The sequence below is a fragment of the Poecilia reticulata genome, chromosome 1 (assembly GCF_904066995.2).
Source record: "Poecilia reticulata chromosome 1, P_reticulata-male-v2, whole genome shotgun sequence".
Classification (NCBI taxonomy): Eukaryota; Metazoa; Chordata; class Actinopteri; order Cyprinodontiformes; family Poeciliidae; genus Poecilia; species Poecilia reticulata.
Window position 1 is genome coordinate 5,683,590 of NC_088830.1, and position 20,266 is coordinate 5,703,855.

The following is a 20,266-nucleotide window of genomic DNA, read 5'->3' on the forward strand; positions in this document are numbered from 1 at the left end:
TTCTGGTTATTTTGGTGTTTGCCACAAATGGATCATTTTAGCAATTCTAGCCAATCACAAAGCAAGTTTAATTTACTGAATTAAAAATATTTTTGCTTTGCAGGTTCAACAGACTGGACGGCCCATGGCACAGCTTCTTCTGAAGTAACTCAGCCATCGCATACTAAAGTGGCTTTTAAACAACTACCACTTGGTGAGATTTTTATTTTTAAAAATAAAAGAGAGAGAGAGAGAGAAACAGAAACATATTTTGAATATAAATGTTTTGCATCAAAGTTATGTAAATATTTTCCCATGTTTCTTCTTCTTTTATTTTATTCTCCTTATTTAACATTTCCAACAACGGTAATGAATTTAATTACATGTAAAGTTGATAACACTAAGATCATTTCCTTCAATTTCAATAAATGTTAGATACAAAGAGCATGTAATATTCAAATGCAACTTTATTGATTGCTGGTTATGGCAAAGAAATCAAGGAATCACTTTATGATTGTACATCATGTCAATTGATTATTCATTTCTTATTAACTAAGAGGAGTTCTTAACTAATTGGGTCTTTTTGTGCTTTTATTACAGACTGCAGTATATACAGTGGGCAGGTAAAGATATATTATTGAATAATTTTTTTATTTATTATTTTTCAAACAGATCTGTTTTTTGAAGATTAATAACCATTGTAATCATTTTCTCTACTTAGTGCAATGCAACAATGGCAAATGGTACGCTTCCTCTCACTGCATAACTACCCTTTATCTACTTTATTTTAAATGATGTATTATTTTTACATTACTTTAACTTGACTTGCACGTTTTCACAGAGACAGAGATATGCATGGGAGTCAACAGGTAGGGTTGAGAAAGACTTTTTGATATTTCTCCCTAATCATTTATGTTAAATAAGGGAAACATGAATCATTTTATGTTACAGCACAGAGCTTCAGATCCACCTAGACAGATCAACGATGGCCGGACGGCACTGCAGCTTCTCTGTGGAGGAATTTGCCTGTGCCTCTGTAAGACGTTGCATCATCATCATCTGTCCTCAAACTGCAGCTGAAGGAAAATGGTTCCATGTTTGGTTCAACATCTGGTCTGTTGTCATTCTCCTCTCCAGTTGTCAGGTTTAACAGCTGGGGATCTGGCAGCCATGTTGGGTTGTGATAGGGTCTCCAACTCAAGAGGCTCCAAACCTGCCTGGAAGCTGCTGCTCTCCAAAGCCTCCCTGGTCCTGGATCAAGCTCTGGATCTGCTGAACAACACTGTAAGACTGGCTTTTGGTTCCAACCAGCGGTGCTCCGGTTCAGTTTTCAGGCCCATCGCTGATATTTAAAAACCTGACCTACCGATTCTGATTTTGGCCCAATTTTTCCTGTTTTTTCTGAAAGAGGCTAAATATAGCAATAAAGTTGTGAAGTTATTAATGGTGGATTGACTATTGTCATTTACATACATTTCCCACCTGCATTATGGCAAAAAATATATATATTTGGGATGAACATTTATTTAAATAAAAAGTGCAATAACCCAGATGGACATATGTAAACACACCTAAGACCAATTCTTTGTTGAACCGCCTAAATTCATCAATCTCCCTTGTTTGATCTCCTTCAAGATCTTATTTAACTAAAAATGTAACAAGGATCATTTCTTTTTGCAGACGCTCCGTCCTGACCATCCTTCTGTATCCATGATCTTGGACTCCATACGAGAACTCCGGCTGGATGTCGTCAACATGACCGTCCTCAACGATCCCGCCTTCGTCCAGATGTGGTTCGGCCGCCGCCTTCGTCCGTTCCTGCCAGCTGTTTCTGGCAACTTCCTCTCATGTGTCGCCACCAATTCACTGAACTGCAGCACCTACCAGTACATGTAAGATGAATACATTAATCCTTTATAACCCCTTTACAAATATATTTGAATCTCTTTTACGGTCAGTGATTATAACATATCTTTTCCATTTTCAGCGTGAAGACATTGAGCGAAGTTCATCCAGTCATGTTGCGTGAAAAGCAGATGTCTGTCTTTACACACTTCATCACAGTTTATCTGACAACAAACAACACTGCAGGTAGGAACCTGCAAACACACTGATCCTTACCATGCATGTTGACATTTTAATAAACATGTTATGTAGGTCTGAAATATAACAACGTAGAGGAGTTTTGAGAAACACTATTATCCTGCCACTTTTATGATTGTCTAGTGTTTCCACGACAACATCCTTCAAATCAATGTCATTAGTTAACTTCAGATTTCAGTTGTTTTTCTTAATTTATTTATCCAAACCCTTTGTCTTTTAGCTCTTTATTTTGTGCTCGTAAATTTGTTCAGAACTTTTCATGTCAGACATATAAACACTCAAACCTTAGTATGTTATTCCTTATAAAACAGTAAATGCTCAATGTAATAAACACTTTTCCTCTTTTTTTGTGTAAAACAAGCAAATCTCCTTTTTCTTGACCTGTTCCAGGTCCAGGATGTTTGTCCTTCTTCAACAACAGTGCACAGTGGCTGACCGACAACTTCGGTCCATTCTCAGAGTTTGTGATCATCAGTGAGCTGATCCATCTCAACCCACTCTTCAAACCAGTGAGGCTCAGACTATCAAAAACAAATCAGTGCTTTTTAAAAGTAAGGTGAAATAACCTTTTTTTTCTTTTCTTAATAGTTGGATGTCATACAGCTCCTTACGCCAGATCAGAGAGTGGAGCTGCTTGGTCTGACGCCCCCTGAAAACACAGATACTGTCATCAACATGCTCTTTGATTACATGACTGAAGCACCAAAGGAAAGGAGATTCACAGAGTTCCTGTCATCTCTCGTCATATTTACTAAGATGGTTAGAAAAGTTTATTATGATTAAGGTTTTTCGAAGATTTTGTGTTTAAAGTAGTAACTCATTTTTTATTTTCTTCCTTTTGTAAAACAGGAAAACCTTTCCTGTTCATCCTACAAAACACTGTGAGTCCAGATCAAACCTGCAATATAGAAATATGACCAAGTAGGTTAGGATTAGGGTAAGGAGGACAAAGAGGAATGTTTTTTGAGGTATCATGTGGATGAAACCAAAACTGAAATGTTTGGTTATAACAGTAACTTTATTTGGATAAACGAAGAAAAGCTTTCATGTCCAATGCGGAGCATAGCGGTAGCAGCATCAATTTAAAAGGCATTATTAGAAAAAGATAATGTGTAAATAACATCTAAGAACATCAAATGGAAAGTTAAAGGCAACTCTACTAAAAAACTAAGGACATGTACTAAAACTTATGAATGTATAGAGTGATAATAGCATGTTTGCTTTAAATTCATTGTCTCTCTGATTATTCTGATCATTATTTTTTTTTTACACATGAATGATTTTGGTGATTCTTGCAGACCACAGAATGAGTTTAGTTTGACTCAATTTAAAATATTGTTGCCTTGCAGGTTCACCAGACTGGATGACGCCATGGCAACAGCTACTTCTGACATAGCTTCAGCCATCACATACACTAAAGTGGCTTTATTCAAGCAACTACCACTTGGTGAGATTATATATATATAAAGAGAAATATTTTAGAAAATAATTGTGCTAAATCTCTCCACATTCATTTCTTTCATTTCACTTAATATTTTCCCAACTGTTAAAGTTTTTAATGTGGATCAGGTGTAAAGACTGTGGCAATACATCTTTACCATGTTAAATACAAACAGACATTCAATATCCAAAATGCAGCTTATTGATTATACATTGAAGAATTGACTTTATGATTGTAAATTTGTGTCAACTGACAAATCATTTCTCATTTGTTGAATAATTAACTAATTTTATTTATTTTTTGGTACTTTTATTACAGACTGCAGCATATACAGTGGGCAGGTAAAGATATGTTACTGTGGACATTTTATTTCGTGTTTTCAAACAAATGTATTTGTTTTTTGATGATTAATAACCATTTTAATCATTTTCTCTACCTAGTGCAATGCAACAATGGCAAATGGTACGCTTCCTCTCACTGCATAACTACCCTTTATCTACATTATTTAAAATGATGTATTATTTTTACATTAATACCTTAACTTGTCTTGCACGTTTTCACAGAGACAGAGATATGCATGGGAGTCAACAGGTAGGGTCGAGAAAGACTTTTTGATATTTCTCCCTAAACATTTCATGTTAAATAAAGGAAACATGAATCATTTTGTGTTACAGCACAGAGCTTCAGATCCACCTAGACAGATCAACGATGGCCGGACGGCACTGCAGCTTCTCTGTGGAGGAATTTGCCTGTGCCTCTGTAAGACGTCGCATCATCATCTGTCCTCAAACTGCAGCTGATTGATAATGGTTCCATGTTTGGTACATCTGGTCTGTTGTCATTCTCCTCTCCAGTTGTCAGGTTTAACAGCTGGGGATCTGGCAGCCATGCTGGGTTGTGATAGGGTCTCCGACTCAAGAGGCTCCAAACCTGCCTGGAAGCTGCTGCTCTCCAAAGCCTCCCTGGTCCTGGATCAAGCTCTGGATCTGCTGAGCAACACCGTAAGACTGGCTTTTGGTTCCAACCAGCGGTGCTCCGGTTCAGTTTTCAGGCCCATCATTGATTCCTATTTTGGCTGATATAGAATTTTGATCGATCTCAACATTACGAACATCTTGATACAATTCTCGACAATTGCTTGGCCTTTAAGGCCGGAACAGATGCGGTCTGCGCCAAGGCCCACCACAGTTTGTCTTTTTTGTTGGAAATTAAGAAGCTTTAAAGTTGACAGTGTTTCTAAAATAATCCAATCAGTTTTAACATTTTCTGTATTTTGTTAGTTTTAGTTGCTTATCCTGTAAAATCAGTAAGCACAAACTTGTAAGGATGTATATCAAAATGACAGGGATAAGTCCGGTAGAGCTCCCCCAGCTGGACAGAAGCAGAATCACAAAGCAGGTCAACGACGTCCTTCTTGACCCAAATCACCCTCTTCAGCGCCAGTACATGCTTTTGCCTCCTGCTCATAGATTCATGGAGACATAAAATGTATATTTAAACTGAGGATGAACGAGTTTCTTAAAAGGTATTAAGTTTATCGTCATGGGTACAATCAGCCATGATAATTTCATGATGATTCTTCTGAGTCTCTGCTCCCTTATCCCATGTTTGGTTGCTCTATTGCGTAATAGTAGGATGTAGCATGATTCTGCTATGTTTGTAATGTAATGAGTCTATGGGCTTAAAACCTTCAATGCAAATCAACTAAGACTATGAATGTTATTATGCATGATATTATGTAAAATAAACTCTTGTCGCCGTTCAGACAAAGATTAAAAAGTGCAATAGGCCGGATGGCTAGATCTAAACACCCTTAAACCAATTCACCTAAACTCATCAATTGGCTTTATTTGATCTCTATCAAGATCTTTTTTAGCTCAAAATGTAACAAGGATCATTTCCTGTTGCAGACGCTCCGTCCTGACCATCCTTCTGCCTCCATGATCCTGGACTCCATACGAGAACTCCGGCTGGATGTCGTCAACATGGCCGTCCTCAACGATCCCGCCTTTATCCAGATGTGGTTCGGCCGCCGCCTTCGTCCGTTCCTGCCAGCTGTTTCCGAGGACTTCCTCTCATGTCTCTCCTCCAAATCACTGAACTGCAGCACCTACCAGTACATGTAAGCATGGATACATTAATCCTTTATAACCACTTTACAAATATATTTGAATCTCTTTTACAATCTGCAATAATAAAATATCTTTTCCATTTTCAGCGTGAAGACATTGAGCGAAGTTCAGTCACACATGTTGCGTGAAAAGCAGATGTCTGTCTTTACACACTTCATCACAGTTTATCTGACAACAAACAACACTGCAGGTAGGAACCTGCAAACACACTGATCCTTACCTTGCATGTTGACATTTTAATAAACATGTTATGTAGGTCTGAAATATAACAAAGTAAAGGAATTTTGAGAATCATTAAGTCTCTTCACTTGTATAGTGATTGTCTGGTGTTTCCAAAACAACTAATCTTCCTCATCCTTCAACTCAATGTCACCTATTAACTGCACGTCGGCTGTTTTGTCCCCCCAAGCTTTGTGTTGTTTAGCTCATTATTTTGTGGTTTGCCATTTTTTAAACTTTCTTTCAATGTTAGATAAATAAACACACAAACTTTAGGATTTAATTATAAATTTTGTGAATAGTATTCAAAGCAATAAATACTTTGCACAAATCTCCATTTTCTTGACCTGTTCAAGGTCCAGGATGCTTGTCATCCTTCAACAACAGCGCACAGTGGCTGACCGACAACTTCGGTCCATTCTCAGAGTTTGTGCTCATCAGTGAGCTGATCCATCTCAACCGACTCTTCAACCCAGTGAGGCTCAGACTATTAAAAACAAATCAGTGCTTTTAAAAAAAATAAGGCCAAGTAACTTCCTTTTTTTTTGTTTTTTGTAGTTCGAGGCCTTACAGCTTCTTACGCCACATCAGACTGCGGAGCTACTTGGACTGACTCTTCTTGAGAACACAGACGCTGTCATCAACACGCTCTTTGATTACATGACCGAAGCACCAAAGGAAAGGAGATTCACAGAGTTCCTGTCATCTCTGGTCATGTTTTCCGAGACGGTAAGAAAAGTCTGTTATGATTCAGGACTTTTGTTTTTAAGGTAGTAGCTCATTTGTCATCTTCTTGTTTGTCTCCAACAGTTGAACCTTTCCTGCTCATCCTACAAAACACTGTGAGTTCAGATCAAACCTGCAATATACACAATTAAAGTTGTAGCCAGAAATGCCAAATGAGATTGAAGTGTTGGTAGTTCCTAGGAAACTAGTGTGTGCCTAGGAAAGATGAGCATAATTATGTCGCACCATAGAGTAAAAAAGAACTTCAGAGTCGTCTTTAAGAGCATATTTTTCCTTTTCAATGAGTGTCCGTTGAGCTCATAAGCCGCATTTTCATTACAAATGTGTGCAAAACTTTGTTGATATAGGATAATGTGAAAAACACAATTTCACAATTTTTTTTTTCCATGAAATAAGAAATGCAATTGAAATCACACGTGAATAAGTTTGTTCACACAACAAGTCATGATCCTCCATCTACTTCCTGCTGTCCTCTTTTTCATGGTTTCCGCCAGCAGAATATCCAGTTACTGATCATGACTCTTGTGATGCAAAAAAAGTGTTTCCACTGCAGCTTTGTGAAATACATCCATTTCAATACAGTCATAGAACCACCGCAAACTAGCACCAGATTTTAAAAACAAGAGTTTTTAAAAAAAAAATTGTCATGCTTTCATTAAGCAAATCCATTTTCAAAATGTCAAGTTGTGCAATTATACGGTCAATGGAAATGCAGCTACTGATTTGAGTCCTGAACCAACACGGACTGACCACCCTCTGAAGAAGAAGTCAAAACTAAGCAAAAAAACAAAGGTGAATTCCTGTTGTAAATACAGTCAGAGACAAAGACTAACATTTTTTCCCAGACATTTCCTTTGGATGAAACTTTGAGTGTAGCGAGATTTGAAATATTTGGATAAAGGAAGAGAGCCTTGCAACTCTAAGAAGGTCATCCTAAATGTGGAGTATGACAATGGCAGCAAATTAAAAGGCATAATGAGAAATTTGGAGATATTGAAACAACATTTAAGGACGTCAGACGGAAAGTAAATAAAAGTTTTGGAGCAAATGTCGTACATTTGCAAGGGGAACCTATCAAATATATATAAACTTCTCAATTTAAATAAAGTAATGAAGCTTTTTTAAAATCATCTCTCTCATGTATTCTGGTGTTTGCCTCACATCGATGACCGACAACAGAACGAGTTTAGTTTGACTAAATGTAAAATATTGTTACCTTGCAGGTTCACCAGACTGGACGACGCCATGGCAACAGTTACTTCTGACATAGCTTCAGCCATCACATACACTAAAGTGGCTTTATTCAAACAACTACCGCTTGGTGAGATTTTTATTTATATATATAAAAAAGAGAAACATTTTTAGAATATAATTGTGTTAAATCTCTCCACATTCATTTCTTTCATTTCACTTAACATTTTCCCAACTGCTAAATTTTTAATGTGGATCAGGTGTAAAGCAATGCATCTTTACCATGTTAAATACAAAAAGACATTCAATATCCAAAATGTAGCTTATTGATTATACATTGAAGAATTGACTTTATGATTGTAAATCCGTGTCAACTGACAAATCATTTCTCATTTGTTTAATAATTAACTAATTAGATTTCTCTTTTTTTGGTACTTTTATTACAGACTGCAGCATATACAGTGGGCAGGTAAAGATATGTTACTGTGTACATTTATTTTATTTTTTTCAAACAAATGTATTTGTTTTTTGAAGATTAATAACCATTTTAATCATTTTCTCTACCTAGTGCAATGTAACAATGGCAAATGGTACGCTTCCTCTCACTGCATAACTACCCTTTATCTACTTTATTTTAAATGATGTATTATTTTTACATTACTGTAACTTGTCTTGCACGTTTTCACAGAGACAGAGATATGCATGGGAGTCAACAGGTAGGGTTGAGAAAAACTTTTTGATATTTCTCCCTAATCATTTTATGTTAAATTAAGGAAACATGAATCATTTTGTGTTACAGCACAGAGCTTCAGATCCACCTAGACAGATCAACGATGGCCGGACGGCACTGCAGCTTCTCTGTGGAGGAATTTGCCTGTGCCTCTGTAAGACGTTGCATCATCATCATCTGTCCTCAAACTGCAGCTGATTGAAAATGGTTCCATGTTTGGTTCAACATCTGGTCTGTTGTCATTCTCCTCTCCAGTTGTCAGGTTTAACAGCTGGGGATCTGGCAGCCATGTTGGGTTGTGATAGGGTCTCCAACTCAAGAGGTTCCAAACCTGCCTGGAAGCTGCTGCTCTCCAAAGCCTCCCTGGTCCTGGATCAAGCTCTGGATCTGCTGAGCAACACTGTAAGACTGGCTTTTGGTTCCAACCAGCGGTGCTCCGGTTCAGTTTTCAGGCCGTTCACTGATATTTAAAAACCTGACCTGCCGATTCTGATTTTGGCTCAATTTTTCCAGTTTTTTCTGAAAGATGCAAAATATAGCAATAAGTTGTGAAGTTATTAATGGTGGATTGACTATTGTCATTTACACACAAGATCTTTTTTAGCTAAAAATGTAACAAGGATAATTTCCTGTTGCAGACGCTCCGTGCTGACCATCCTTCTGCCTCCATGATCCTGGACTCCATACGAGAACTCCGGCTGGATGTCGTCAACATGGCCGTCCTCAACGATCCCGCCTTTGTCCAGATGTGGTTCGGCCGCCGCCTTCGTCCGTTCCTGCCAGCTGTTTCCGAGGACTTCCTCTCATGTCTCTCCTCCAAATCACTGAACTGCAGCACCTACCAGTACATGTAAGCATGGATACATTAATCCTTTATAACCACTTTACAAATATATTTGAATCTCTTTTACAATCTGCGATAATAAAATATCTTTTCCATTTTCAGCGTGAAGACATTGAGCGAAGTTCAGTCACACATGTTGCGTGAAAAGCAGATGTCTGTCTTTACACACTTCATCACAGTTTATCTGACAACAAACAACACTGCAGGTAGGAACCTGCAAACACACTGATCCTTACCTTGCATGTTGACATTTTAATAAACATATTATGTAAGAAAAGGAATTTTGAGAATCATTAAGTCTCTTCACTTGTATAGTGATTGTCTGGTGTTTCCAAAACAACTAATCTTCCTCATCCTTCAACTCAATGTCACCTACTAACTGCACATGTCGGCTGTTTTGACCCCCCAAGCTTTGTGTTGTTTAGCTCATTATTTTGTGGTTTGCCATTCTTTAAACTTTCTTTCAATGTTAGATAAATAAACACACAAACTTTAGGATTTAATTATAAATTTTGTGAATAGTAATTGAAGCAATAAATACATTGCACAAATATCCATTTTCATGTCCTTTTCCAGATCCAGGATGCTTGTCCTCCTTCAACAACAGCGCACAGTGGCTGACCGACAACTTCGGTCCATTCTCAGAGTTTGTGCTCATCAGTGAGCTGATCCGTCTCAACCGACTCTTCAACCCAGTGAGGCTCAGACTGTCTAAAGCAATCAGCATTTTGAAATAAAAGGTCAAAGTGACAATTGTCTCAAACAACTTTATTCTTTTTCTTTAGCTGGAGGCCTTACAGCTCCTCACACAGGATCAGATTGCAGAGCTGCTGAGACTGATGCTTCCTGAAAACACAGATATTGTCATCAATACTCTCTTTGATTACATGATCAAAGCACCAGGGAGCAGTTTCATAGGGTTCCTGTCATCCCTCATGAGATTCACCGAGACGGTAAAAAAAAAATCTATTATGATTAAGTGGTTTTGCAGATTTTTGTTTATTATGTAAGTTCAACTTTTTTGAGCTTTAAATCATGTTATGAACTCATTTCCTCATCACAAACATGCCTGGTGTGCTGCTTCGATTCTGTCATGCATGTTTGAGAAATCCTTTAATCTCCCATGGCAACCATTCATCTGTGCAAAATGCCTGGGTGGAGCTAGCTCCGCCTTCAAGAACAAAGCTCCTCCTCTGAACTGCATTTTTTCCCCCCACTCAGCTCCTTCAGACTAGCCAGCAGCAATTAGCAAACCCCTGGTGGAACTGAACATCTGCTCATTATTTGAACCACTTCTCAGTAAACCGCTGATGAAAACCTTGTTAATAGAGGAGCAAAGTCATGATGAATTCCTGAAGGCAGTGTTTCTGAAACAGCAGGAGTTTTTGAAGAGAAAGAGGTCCAAATTCAAGGAGCTCAATTATAAAGTCAAATGTCTTTTAAGTCATATTTGACATATTTAGCATTATTATAAGAACCCAAGGTAACAAAGTTACTTAAATGTGCTATAAAATTATGCTATGTGCCTAAAAAGTACATAATACTGTAACTTTAAGGAAGTAACTTATTTTCCTCTTTTTCCTCTTGTCCTACAGGGAAGTCTTTTCCTTTCCTGCCAATCCTACAAAACACTGTGAGTTTATATGAAATGTGTATACATGGGCTGACCACTCTGTGAGGAAGAAGCTATGACTTTAAAAGTGACACAAAAATGCAGATTTGTTTTTGTAATTAAAGTCAGTGACAAATATTTTTGAGGCACTTCCTGTGGATGAAGCTAATGCCAAAGCGTTTGGGTGGAACAATATTTGTAGCATTTTGATAAAAGGCCTTCAAGCTTTTCTTTGTTCCATCAAATTATTATGAAATCACAGTTTAAAAGGCAGTTCTACCAAAAATACTAATGGAATATACTGTTTGCAAATTACTGAATTTGAGGATTGTAATCCATTTTTATCTCCTAATTCTCTCTGATTGTTCTGGTTATTTTGGTGTTTGTCATAAATTGATCATTTTAGCAATTCTAGCCAATCACAGAGCAAGTTTAATTTACTGAATTAAAAATATTTTTGCTTTGCAGGTTCAACAGACTGGACGACGCCATGGCAACAGCTTCTTCTGACGTAACTTCAGCCATCACATACACTAAAGTGGCTTTATTCAAACAACTACCACTTGGTGAGATTTTTATTTAAAAAAAAATCAAAAGAGAGAGAGAGAGAAACAGAAACATATTTTGAATATAAATGTTTTGCATCAAAAGTTATGTAAAATATTTTCCCAATGTTTTCTTCTTTTATTTTATTCTCCTTATATAACATTTTCTAACAATGGTAATGACTTTAATTACATGTAAAGTTGATAACACTAAGATCATTTCCTTCAATTTCAATACAATGTTAGATACAAAGTGCATGTAATATTCAAATGCAACTTTATTGATTGCTGGTTATGGCAAAAGAAATCAAGGAATCACTTTATGATTGTACATTCATGTCAATTGATTATTCATTTCTTATTAATAACTAAGAGGAGTTCTTAACTAATTGGGTCTTTTTGTGCTTTTATTACAGACTGCAGTATATACAGTGGGCAGGTAAAGATATATTATTAAAGAATTTTTTTTATTTTTCAAACAAATCTGTTTTTTGAAGATTAATAACCATTTTAATCATTTTCTCTACTTAGTGCATTGCAACAATGACAAATGGTACGTTTCCTCTCACTGCATAACTACCCTTTATCTACTTTATTTAAAATGATGTATTATTTTTACATTACTTTAACTTGTCTTGCACGTTTTCACAGAGACAGAGATATGCATGGGAGTCAACAGGTAGGGTTGAGAAAGACTTTTTGATATTTCTCCCTAATCATTTTATGTTAAATAAAGGAAACATGAATCATTTTGTGTTACAGCACAGAGCTTCAGATCCACCTAGACAGATCAACGATGGCCGGACGGCACTGCAGCTTCTCTGTGGAGGAATTTGCCTGTGCCTCTGTAAGACGTTGCATCATCATCATCTGTCCTCAAACTGCAGCTGAAGGAAAATGGTTCCATGTTTGGTTCAACATCTGGTCTGTTGTCATTCTCCTCTCCAGTTGTCAGGTTTAACAGTTGGGGATCTGGCAGCCATGTTGGGTTGTGATAGGGTCTCCGACTCAAGAGGCTCCAAACCTGCCTGGAAGCTGCTGCTCTCCAAAGCCTCCCTGGTCCTGGATCAAGCTCTGGATCTGCTGAGCAACACTGTAAGACTGGCTTTTGGTTCCTACCAGCGGTGCTCCGGTTCAGTTTTCAGGCCCATCGCTGATATTTAAAAACCTGACAAGCCGATTCTCATTTTGGCCCAATTTTTCCTGTTTTTCTGAAAGAAGCTAAATATAGCAATAAAGTTGTGAAGTTATTAATGGTGGATTGACTATTGTCATTTACATACATTTCCCACCTGCAATATGGCAAATATATGTATATGTATATATATATATATATATATATATATTTGGGATGAACATTTATTTAAATAAAAAGTGCAATAACCCAATGGACATATGTAAACACACCTAAGACCAATTCTTTGTTGAACCGCCTAAATTCATCAATCTCCCTTGTTTGATCTCCTTCAAGATCTTATTTTAACTAAAAATGTAACGAGGATCATTTCTTTTTGCAGACGCTCCGTCCTGACCATCCTTCTGCCTCCATGATCCTGGACTCCATACGAGAACTCCGGCTGGATGTCGTCAACATGACCGTCCTCAACGATCCCGCCTTCGTCCAGATGTGGTTCGGCCGCCGCCTTCGTCCGTTCCTGCCAGCTGTTTCTGGTGACTTCCTCTCATGTGTCGCCACCAATTCACTGAACTGCAGCACCTACCAGTACATGTAAGCATGGATACATTAATCCTTTATAACCACTTTACAAATATATTTGAATCTCTTTTACGGTCAGTGATTATAACATATCTTTTCCATTTTCAGCGTGAAGACATTGAGCGAAGTTCATCCAGTCATGTTGCGTGAAAAGCAGATGTCTGTCTTTACACACTTCATCACAGTTTATCTGACAACAAACAACACTGCAGGTAGGAACCTGCAAACACACTGATCCTTACCATGCATGTTGACATTTTAATAAACATGTTATGTAAATTTGAAATATAACAACTTAGAGGAGTTTTGAGAAACACTATTATCCCGCCACTTTTATGATTGTCTAGTGTTTCCATGACAACATCCTTCAAATCAATGTCATTAGTTAACTTCAGATTTCAGTTGTTTTTCTTAATTTATTTATCCAAACCCTTTGTCTTTTAGCTCTTTATTTTGTGCTCGTAAATTTTTTCATAAGTTTCCATGTCAGAAATATAAACACACAAACCTTAATATGTTATTCCTTATAAAACAGTAAATGCTCAAAGTAATAAACACTTTTCCTCTTTTTTGGTGTAAAACAAACAAATCTCCATTTTCTTGACCTGTTTCAGGTCCAGGATGTTTGTCCTTCTTCAACAACAGTGCACAGTGGCTGACCGACAACTTCGGTCCATTCTCAGAGTTTGTGATCATCAGTGAGCTGATCCATCTCAACCCACTCTTCAAACCAGTGAGGCTCAGACTATCAAAAACAAATCAGTGCTTTTTAAAAGTAAGGCGAAATAACCTTTTTTTTTTCTTTTCTTTTCTTAATAGTTGGATGTCATACAGCTCCTCACGCCAGATCAGAGAGTGGAGCTGCTTGGTCTGACGCCCCCTGAAAACACAGATACTGTCATCAACACGCTCTTTGATTACATGACTGAAGCACCAAAGGAAAGGAGATTCACAGAGTTCCTGTCATCTCTCGTCATATTTACTAAGATGGTTAGAAAAGTTTATTATGATTAAGGTTTTTCGAAGATTTTGTGTTTAAAGTAGTAACTCATTTTTTATTTTCTTCCTTTTGTAAAACAGGAAAACCTTTCCTGTTCATCCTACAAAACACTGTGAGTCCAGATCAAACCTGCAATATAGAAATATGACCAAGTAGGTTAGGATTAGGGTAAGGAGGACAAAGAGGAATGTTTTTTGAGGTATCATGTGGATGAAACCAAAACTGAAATGTTTGGTTATAACAGTAACTTTATTTGGATAAACGAAGAAAAGCTTTCATGTCCAATGCGGAGCATAGCGGTAGCAGCATCAATTTAAAAGGCATTATTAGAAAAAGATAATGTGTAAATAACATCTAAGAACATCAAATGGAAAGTTAAAGGCAACTCTACTAAAAAACTAAGGACATGTACTAAAACTTATGAATGTATAGAGTGATAATAGCATGTTTGCTTTAAATTCATTGTCTCTCTGATTATTCTGATCATTATTTTTTTTTTACACATGAATGATTTTGGTGATTCTTGCAGACCACAGAATGAGTTTAGTTTGACTCAATTTAAAATATTGTTGCCTTGCAGGTTCACCAGACTGGATGACGCCATGGCAACAGCTACTTCTGACATAGCTTCAGCCATCACATACACTAAAGTGGCTTTATTCAAGCAACTACCACTTGGTGAGATTATATATATATAAAGAGAAATATTTTAGAAAATAATTGTGCTAAATCTCTCCACATTCATTTCTTTCATTTCACTTAATATTTTCCCAACTGTTAAAGTTTTTAATGTGGATCAGGTGTAAAGACTGTGGCAATACATCTTTACCATGTTAAATACAAAAAGACATTCAATATCCAAAATGCAGCTTATTGATTATACATTGAAGAATTGACTTTATGATTGTAAATTTGTGTCAACTGACAAATCATTTCTCAGTTGTGTAATAATTAACTAAGTTGATTTTTCTTTTTTTGGTACTTTTATTACAGACTGCAGCATATACAGTGGGCAGGTAAAGATATGTTACTGTGGACATTTTAATTCATGTTTTCAAACAAATGTATTTGTTTTTTGATGATTAATAACCATTTTAATCATTTTCTCTACCTAGTGCAATGTAACAATGGCAAATGGTACGCTTCCTCTCACTGCATAACTACCCTTTATCTACTTTATTTTAAATGATGTATTATTTTTACATTACTGTAACTTGTCTTGCACGTTTTCACAGAGACAGAGATATGCATGGGAGTCAACAGGTAGGGTTGAGAAAAACTTTTTGATATTTCTCCCTAATCATTTTATGTTAAATTAAGGAAACATGAATCATTTTGTGTTACAGCACAGAGCTTCAGATCCACCTAGACAGATCAACGATGGCCGGACGGCACTGCAGCTTCTCTGTGGAGGAATTTGCCTGTGCCTCTGTAAGACGTTGCATCATCATCTGTCCTCAAACTGCAGCTGAAGGAAAATGGTTCCATGTTTGGTTCAACATCTGGTCTGTTGTCATTCTCCTCTCCAGTTGTCAGGTTTAACAGCTGGGGATCTGGCAGCCATGTTGGGTTGTGATAGGGTCTCCAACTCAAGAGGCTCCAAACCTGCCTGGAAGCTGCTGCTCTCCAAAGCCTCCCTGGTCCTGGATCAAGCTCTGGATCTGCTGAGCAACACTGTAAGACTAGCTTTTGGTTCCTACCAGCGGTGCTCCGGTTCAGTTTTCAGGTCGTTCAGTGATATTTAAAAACCTGACCTGCCGATTCTGATTTTGGCTAAATTTTTCCTGTTTTTTCTGAAAGATGCTACATGTAGCAATAAAGTTGTGAAGTTATTAATGGTGGATTGACTATTGTCATTTACACACATTTCCCACCTGCACTATGGCAAAAAAAATAAATATATATATATATATATATATATATATATATTTGGGATGAACATTTATTTTAATAAAAAGTCCAATAACCCAGATGGAAATAGTTAAACTCACTTAAGACCAATTCTTTGTTGAACCACCCACAGTGTTTCTAAAATCAATCAGTTTTAACATTTTCTGTATTTTGTTAGTTTTAGTTGCTTATCCTGTAAAAACAATAAGCACAAACTTGTTAGGATGTATATCAAAATGACAGGGATAAGTCCGGTAGAGGTCCCCCAGCTGGACAGAAGCAGAATCACAAAGCAGGTCAACGATGTCCTTCTTGACCCAAATCACCCTCTTTATCGCTGTTACACGCTGTTGCTTTCTGCTCATAGATTCATGGAGACTGAAAATGTATTTTTAAACTGAGGATGAACAAGTTTCTTAAAAGGTATTAAGTTTATTGTCGTGGGTACAATCAGCCATGATAATTTCATGATGATTCTTCTGAGTCTCTGCTCCCTTATCCCATGTTTGGTTGCTCTATTGTGTAATAGTAGGATGTAGCATGATTCTGCTATGTTTGTAATGTAATGAGTCTATGGGCTTAAAACCTTCAATGCAAATCAGCTAAGACTATGAATGTTATTATGCTTGATATTATGTAAAATAAACTCTTGTCGCCGTTCAAACAAAGGTTAAAAAGTGCAATAGGTCGGATGGCTAGATCTAAACACCCTTAAACCAATTCACCTAAACTCATCATTTGGCTTTATTTGATCTACATCAAGATCTTTTTTAGCTAAAAATGTAACAAGGATAATTTCCTGTTGCAGACGCTCCGTGCTGACCATCCTTCTGCCTCCATGATCCTGGACTCCATACGAGAACTCCGGCTGGATGTCGTCAACATGGCCGTCCTCAACGATCCCGCCTTTGTCCAGATGTGGTTCGGCCGCCGCCTTCGTCCGTTCCTGCCAGCTGTTTCTGAGGACTTCCTCTCATGTCTCTCCTCCAAATCACTGAACTGCAGCACCTACCAGTACATGTAAGCATGGATACATTAATCCTTTATAACCACTTTACAAATATATTTGAATCTCTTTTACAATCTGTGATAATAAAATATCTTTTCCATTTTCAGCGTGAAGACATTGAGCGAAGTTCAGTCACACATGTTGCGTGAAAAGCAGATGTCTGTCTTTACACACTTCATCACAGTTTATCTGACAACAAACAACACTGCAGGTAGGAACCTGCAAACACACTGATCCTTACCATGCATGTTGACATTTTAATAAACATGTTATGTAGGTTTGAAATATAACAAAGAAAAGGAATTTTGAGAATCATTAAGTCTCTTCACTTGTATAGTGATTGTCTTTTGTTTCCAAAACAACTAATCTTCCTCATCCTTCAACTCAATGTCACCTATTAACTGCACGTCGGCTGTTTTGTCCCCCCAAGCTTTGTGTTGTTTAGCTCATTATTTTGTGGTTTGCCATTTTTAAAGCTTTCTTTCAATGTTAGATAAATAAACACACAAACTTTAGGATTTAATTATAACTTTTGTGAATAGTATTCAAAGCAATAAATACTTTGCACAAATCTCCATTTTCTTGACCTGTTCAAGGTCCAGGATGCTTGTCCTCCTTCAACAACAGCGCACAGTGGCTGACCGACAACTTCGGTCCATTCTCAGAGTTTGTGCTCATCAGTGAGCTGATCCATCTCAACCGACTCTTCAACCCAGTGAGGCTCAGACTATTAAAAACAAATCAGTGCTTTTAAAAAAAATAAGGCCAAGTAACTTCCTTTTTTTTTGTTTTTTGTAGTTCGAGACCTTACAGCTTCTTACGCCACATCAGACTGCGGAGCTACTTGGACTGACTCTTCTTGAGAACACAGACGCTGTCATCAACACGCTCTTTGATTACATGACCGAAGCACCAAAGGAAAGGAGATTCACAGAGTTCCTGTCATCTCTGGTCATGTTTTCCGAGACGGTAAGAAAAGTCTGTTATGATTCAGGACTTTTGTTTTTAAGGTAGTAGCTCATTTGTCATCTTCTTGTTTGTCTCCAACAGTTGAACCTTTCCTGCTCATCCTACAAAACACTGTGAGTTCAGATCAAACCTGCAATATACACAATTAAAGTTGTAGCCAGAAATGCCAAATGAGATTGAAGTGTTGGTAGTTCCTAGGAAACTAGTGTGTGCCTAGGAAAGATGAGCATAATTATGTCGCACCATAGAGTAAAAAAGAACTTCAGAGTCGTCTTTAAGAGCATTTTTTTCCTTTTCAATGAGTGTCCGTTGAGCTCATAAGCCGCATTTTCATTACAAATGTGTGCAAAACTTTGTTGATATAGGATAATGTGAAAAACACAATTTCACAATTGTTTTGTTTCCATGAAATAAGAAATGCAATTGAAATCACACGTGAATAAGTTTGTTCACACAACAAGTCATGATCCTCCATCTACTTCCTGCTGTCCTCTTTTTCATGGTTTCCGCCAGCAGAATATCCAGTTACTGATCATGACTCTTGTGATGCAAAAAAAGTGTTTCCACTGCAGCTTTGTGAAATACATCCATTTCAATACAGTCATAGAACCACCGCAAACTAGCACCAGATTTTAAAAACAAGAGTTTTTGAAAAAAAAATTGTCATGCTTTCATTAAGCAAATCCATTTTCAAAATGTCAAGTTGTGCAATTATACGGTCAATGGAAATGCAGCTACTGATTTGAGTCCTGAACCAACACGGACTGACCACCCTCTGAAGAAGAAGCCAAAACTAAGCAAAAAAACAAAGGTGAATTCCTGTTGTAAATACAGTCAGAGACAAAGGCTAACATTTTTTTCCAGACATTTCCTTTGAATGAAACTTTGAGTGTAGCGAGATTTGAAATATTTGGATAAAGGAAGAAAGCCTTGCAACTCTAAGAAGGTCATCCTAAATGTGGAGTATGACAATGGCAGCAAATTAAAAAGCATAATGAGAAATTTGGAGATATTGAAACAACATTTAAGGACGTCAGACGGAAAGTAAATGTTTTGGAGCAAATGTCGTACATTTGCAAGGGGAACCTATCAAATATATATAAACTTTTCAATTTAAATAAAGTAAAGTAATGAAGCTTTTTTAAAATCATCTCTGATGTATTCTGGTGTTTGCCTCACATCGATGACCGACAACAGAACGAGTTTAGTTTGACTAAATGTAAAATATTGTTACCTTGCAGGTTCACCAGACTGGACGACGCCATGGCAACAGCTACTTCTGACATAGCTTCAGCCATCACATACACTAAAGTGGCTTTATTCAATCAACTACCACTTGGTGAGATTTTTACATATATATATATATATATATATATAAAGAGAAACATTTTTAGAATACAAATTGTGTTAAATCTCTCCCCATTCATTTCTTTCATTTCACTTAACATTTTCCCAACTGTTAAATTTAATGTGGATCAGGTGTAAAGACTGTGGCAATACATCTTTACCATGTTAAATACAAAAAGACATTCAATATCCAAAATGCAGCTTATTGATTATACATTGAAGAATTGACTTTATGATTGTAAATCCGTGTCAACTGACAAATCATTTCTCATTTGTTTAATAATTAACTAATTTGATTTTTTTTTTGGTACTTTTATTACAGACTGCAGCATATACAGTGGGAAGGTAAAGATATGTTATCGAGGACATTTTATTTTATGTTATCAAACAAATGTATTTGTTTTTGAAGATTAATAACCATTTTAATCATTTTCTCTACCTAGTGCAATGTAACAATGGCAAATGGTACGCTTCCTCTCACTGCATAACTACCCTTTATCTACTTTATTTAAAATGATGTATTATTTTTACATTAATACCTTAACTTGTCTTGCACGTTTTCACAGAGACAGAGATATGCATGGGAGTCAACAGGTAGGGTTGAGAAAGACTTTTTGATATTTTTCCCTAATCATTGTATGTTAAATAAAGGAAACATGAATCATTTTGTGTTACAGCACAGAGCTTCAGATCCACCTAGACAGATCAACGATGGCCGGACGGCACTGCAGCTTCTCTGTGGAGGAATTTGCCTGTGCCTCTGTAAGACGTTGCATCATCATCATCTGTCC

The 20,266-nt window shown here is 37.0% G+C and overlaps 1 protein-coding gene across 5 annotated transcripts in view; it reads left to right on the forward strand.

Moving 5' to 3' along the window:
• LOC103481871 (uncharacterized) overlaps window positions 1–20,266 on the forward strand; it is a 59,760-nt gene that overhangs the window by 20,115 nt on the left and 19,379 nt on the right. For 2 of the 5 annotated variants that reach the window (XM_081616839.1, XM_081616878.1), the window contains 36 exons: window positions 8,381–8,402; window positions 8,501–8,528; window positions 8,612–8,696; window positions 8,798–8,944; window positions 9,181–9,392; window positions 9,489–9,592; window positions 9,963–10,081; window positions 10,172–10,339; window positions 10,982–11,019; window positions 11,467–11,564; window positions 11,960–11,982; window positions 12,075–12,096; window positions 12,195–12,222; window positions 12,306–12,390; window positions 12,492–12,638; window positions 13,061–13,272; window positions 13,369–13,472; window positions 13,875–13,993; window positions 14,080–14,250; window positions 14,341–14,372; window positions 14,841–14,938; window positions 15,254–15,276; window positions 15,376–15,397; window positions 15,496–15,523; window positions 15,607–15,691; window positions 15,790–15,936; window positions 16,959–17,170; window positions 17,267–17,370; window positions 17,756–17,874; window positions 17,958–18,128; window positions 18,210–18,241; window positions 19,370–19,467; window positions 19,798–19,820; window positions 19,919–19,940; window positions 20,042–20,069; window positions 20,153–20,237. In XM_081616839.1, the coding sequence (XP_081472965.1) occupies window positions 8,381–8,402; window positions 8,501–8,528; window positions 8,612–8,696; window positions 8,798–8,944; window positions 9,181–9,392; window positions 9,489–9,592; window positions 9,963–10,081; window positions 10,172–10,339; window positions 10,982–11,019; window positions 11,467–11,564; window positions 11,960–11,982; window positions 12,075–12,096; window positions 12,195–12,222; window positions 12,306–12,390; window positions 12,492–12,638; window positions 13,061–13,272; window positions 13,369–13,472; window positions 13,875–13,993; window positions 14,080–14,250; window positions 14,341–14,372; window positions 14,841–14,938; window positions 15,254–15,276; window positions 15,376–15,397; window positions 15,496–15,523; window positions 15,607–15,691; window positions 15,790–15,936; window positions 16,959–17,170; window positions 17,267–17,370; window positions 17,756–17,874; window positions 17,958–18,128; window positions 18,210–18,241; window positions 19,370–19,467; window positions 19,798–19,820; window positions 19,919–19,940; window positions 20,042–20,069; window positions 20,153–20,237 (3,261 nt within the window). Of the gene's footprint in view, window positions 1–6,432; window positions 6,604–6,684; window positions 6,717–7,844; window positions 7,943–8,258; window positions 8,282–8,380; window positions 8,403–8,500; window positions 8,529–8,611; window positions 8,697–8,797; window positions 8,945–9,180; window positions 9,393–9,488; window positions 9,593–9,962; window positions 10,082–10,171; window positions 10,340–10,981; window positions 11,020–11,466; window positions 11,565–11,959; window positions 11,983–12,074; window positions 12,097–12,194; window positions 12,223–12,305; window positions 12,391–12,491; window positions 12,639–13,060; window positions 13,273–13,368; window positions 13,473–13,874; window positions 13,994–14,079; window positions 14,251–14,340; window positions 14,373–14,840; window positions 14,939–15,253; window positions 15,277–15,375; window positions 15,398–15,495; window positions 15,524–15,606; window positions 15,692–15,789; window positions 15,937–16,958; window positions 17,171–17,266; window positions 17,371–17,755; window positions 17,875–17,957; window positions 18,129–18,209; window positions 18,242–19,369; window positions 19,468–19,797; window positions 19,821–19,918; window positions 19,941–20,041; window positions 20,070–20,152; window positions 20,238–20,266 lie in introns of all 5 variants that reach the window. The other 3 variants (XM_081616965.1, XM_081616946.1, XM_081616908.1) reach the window with 3 other exon arrangements.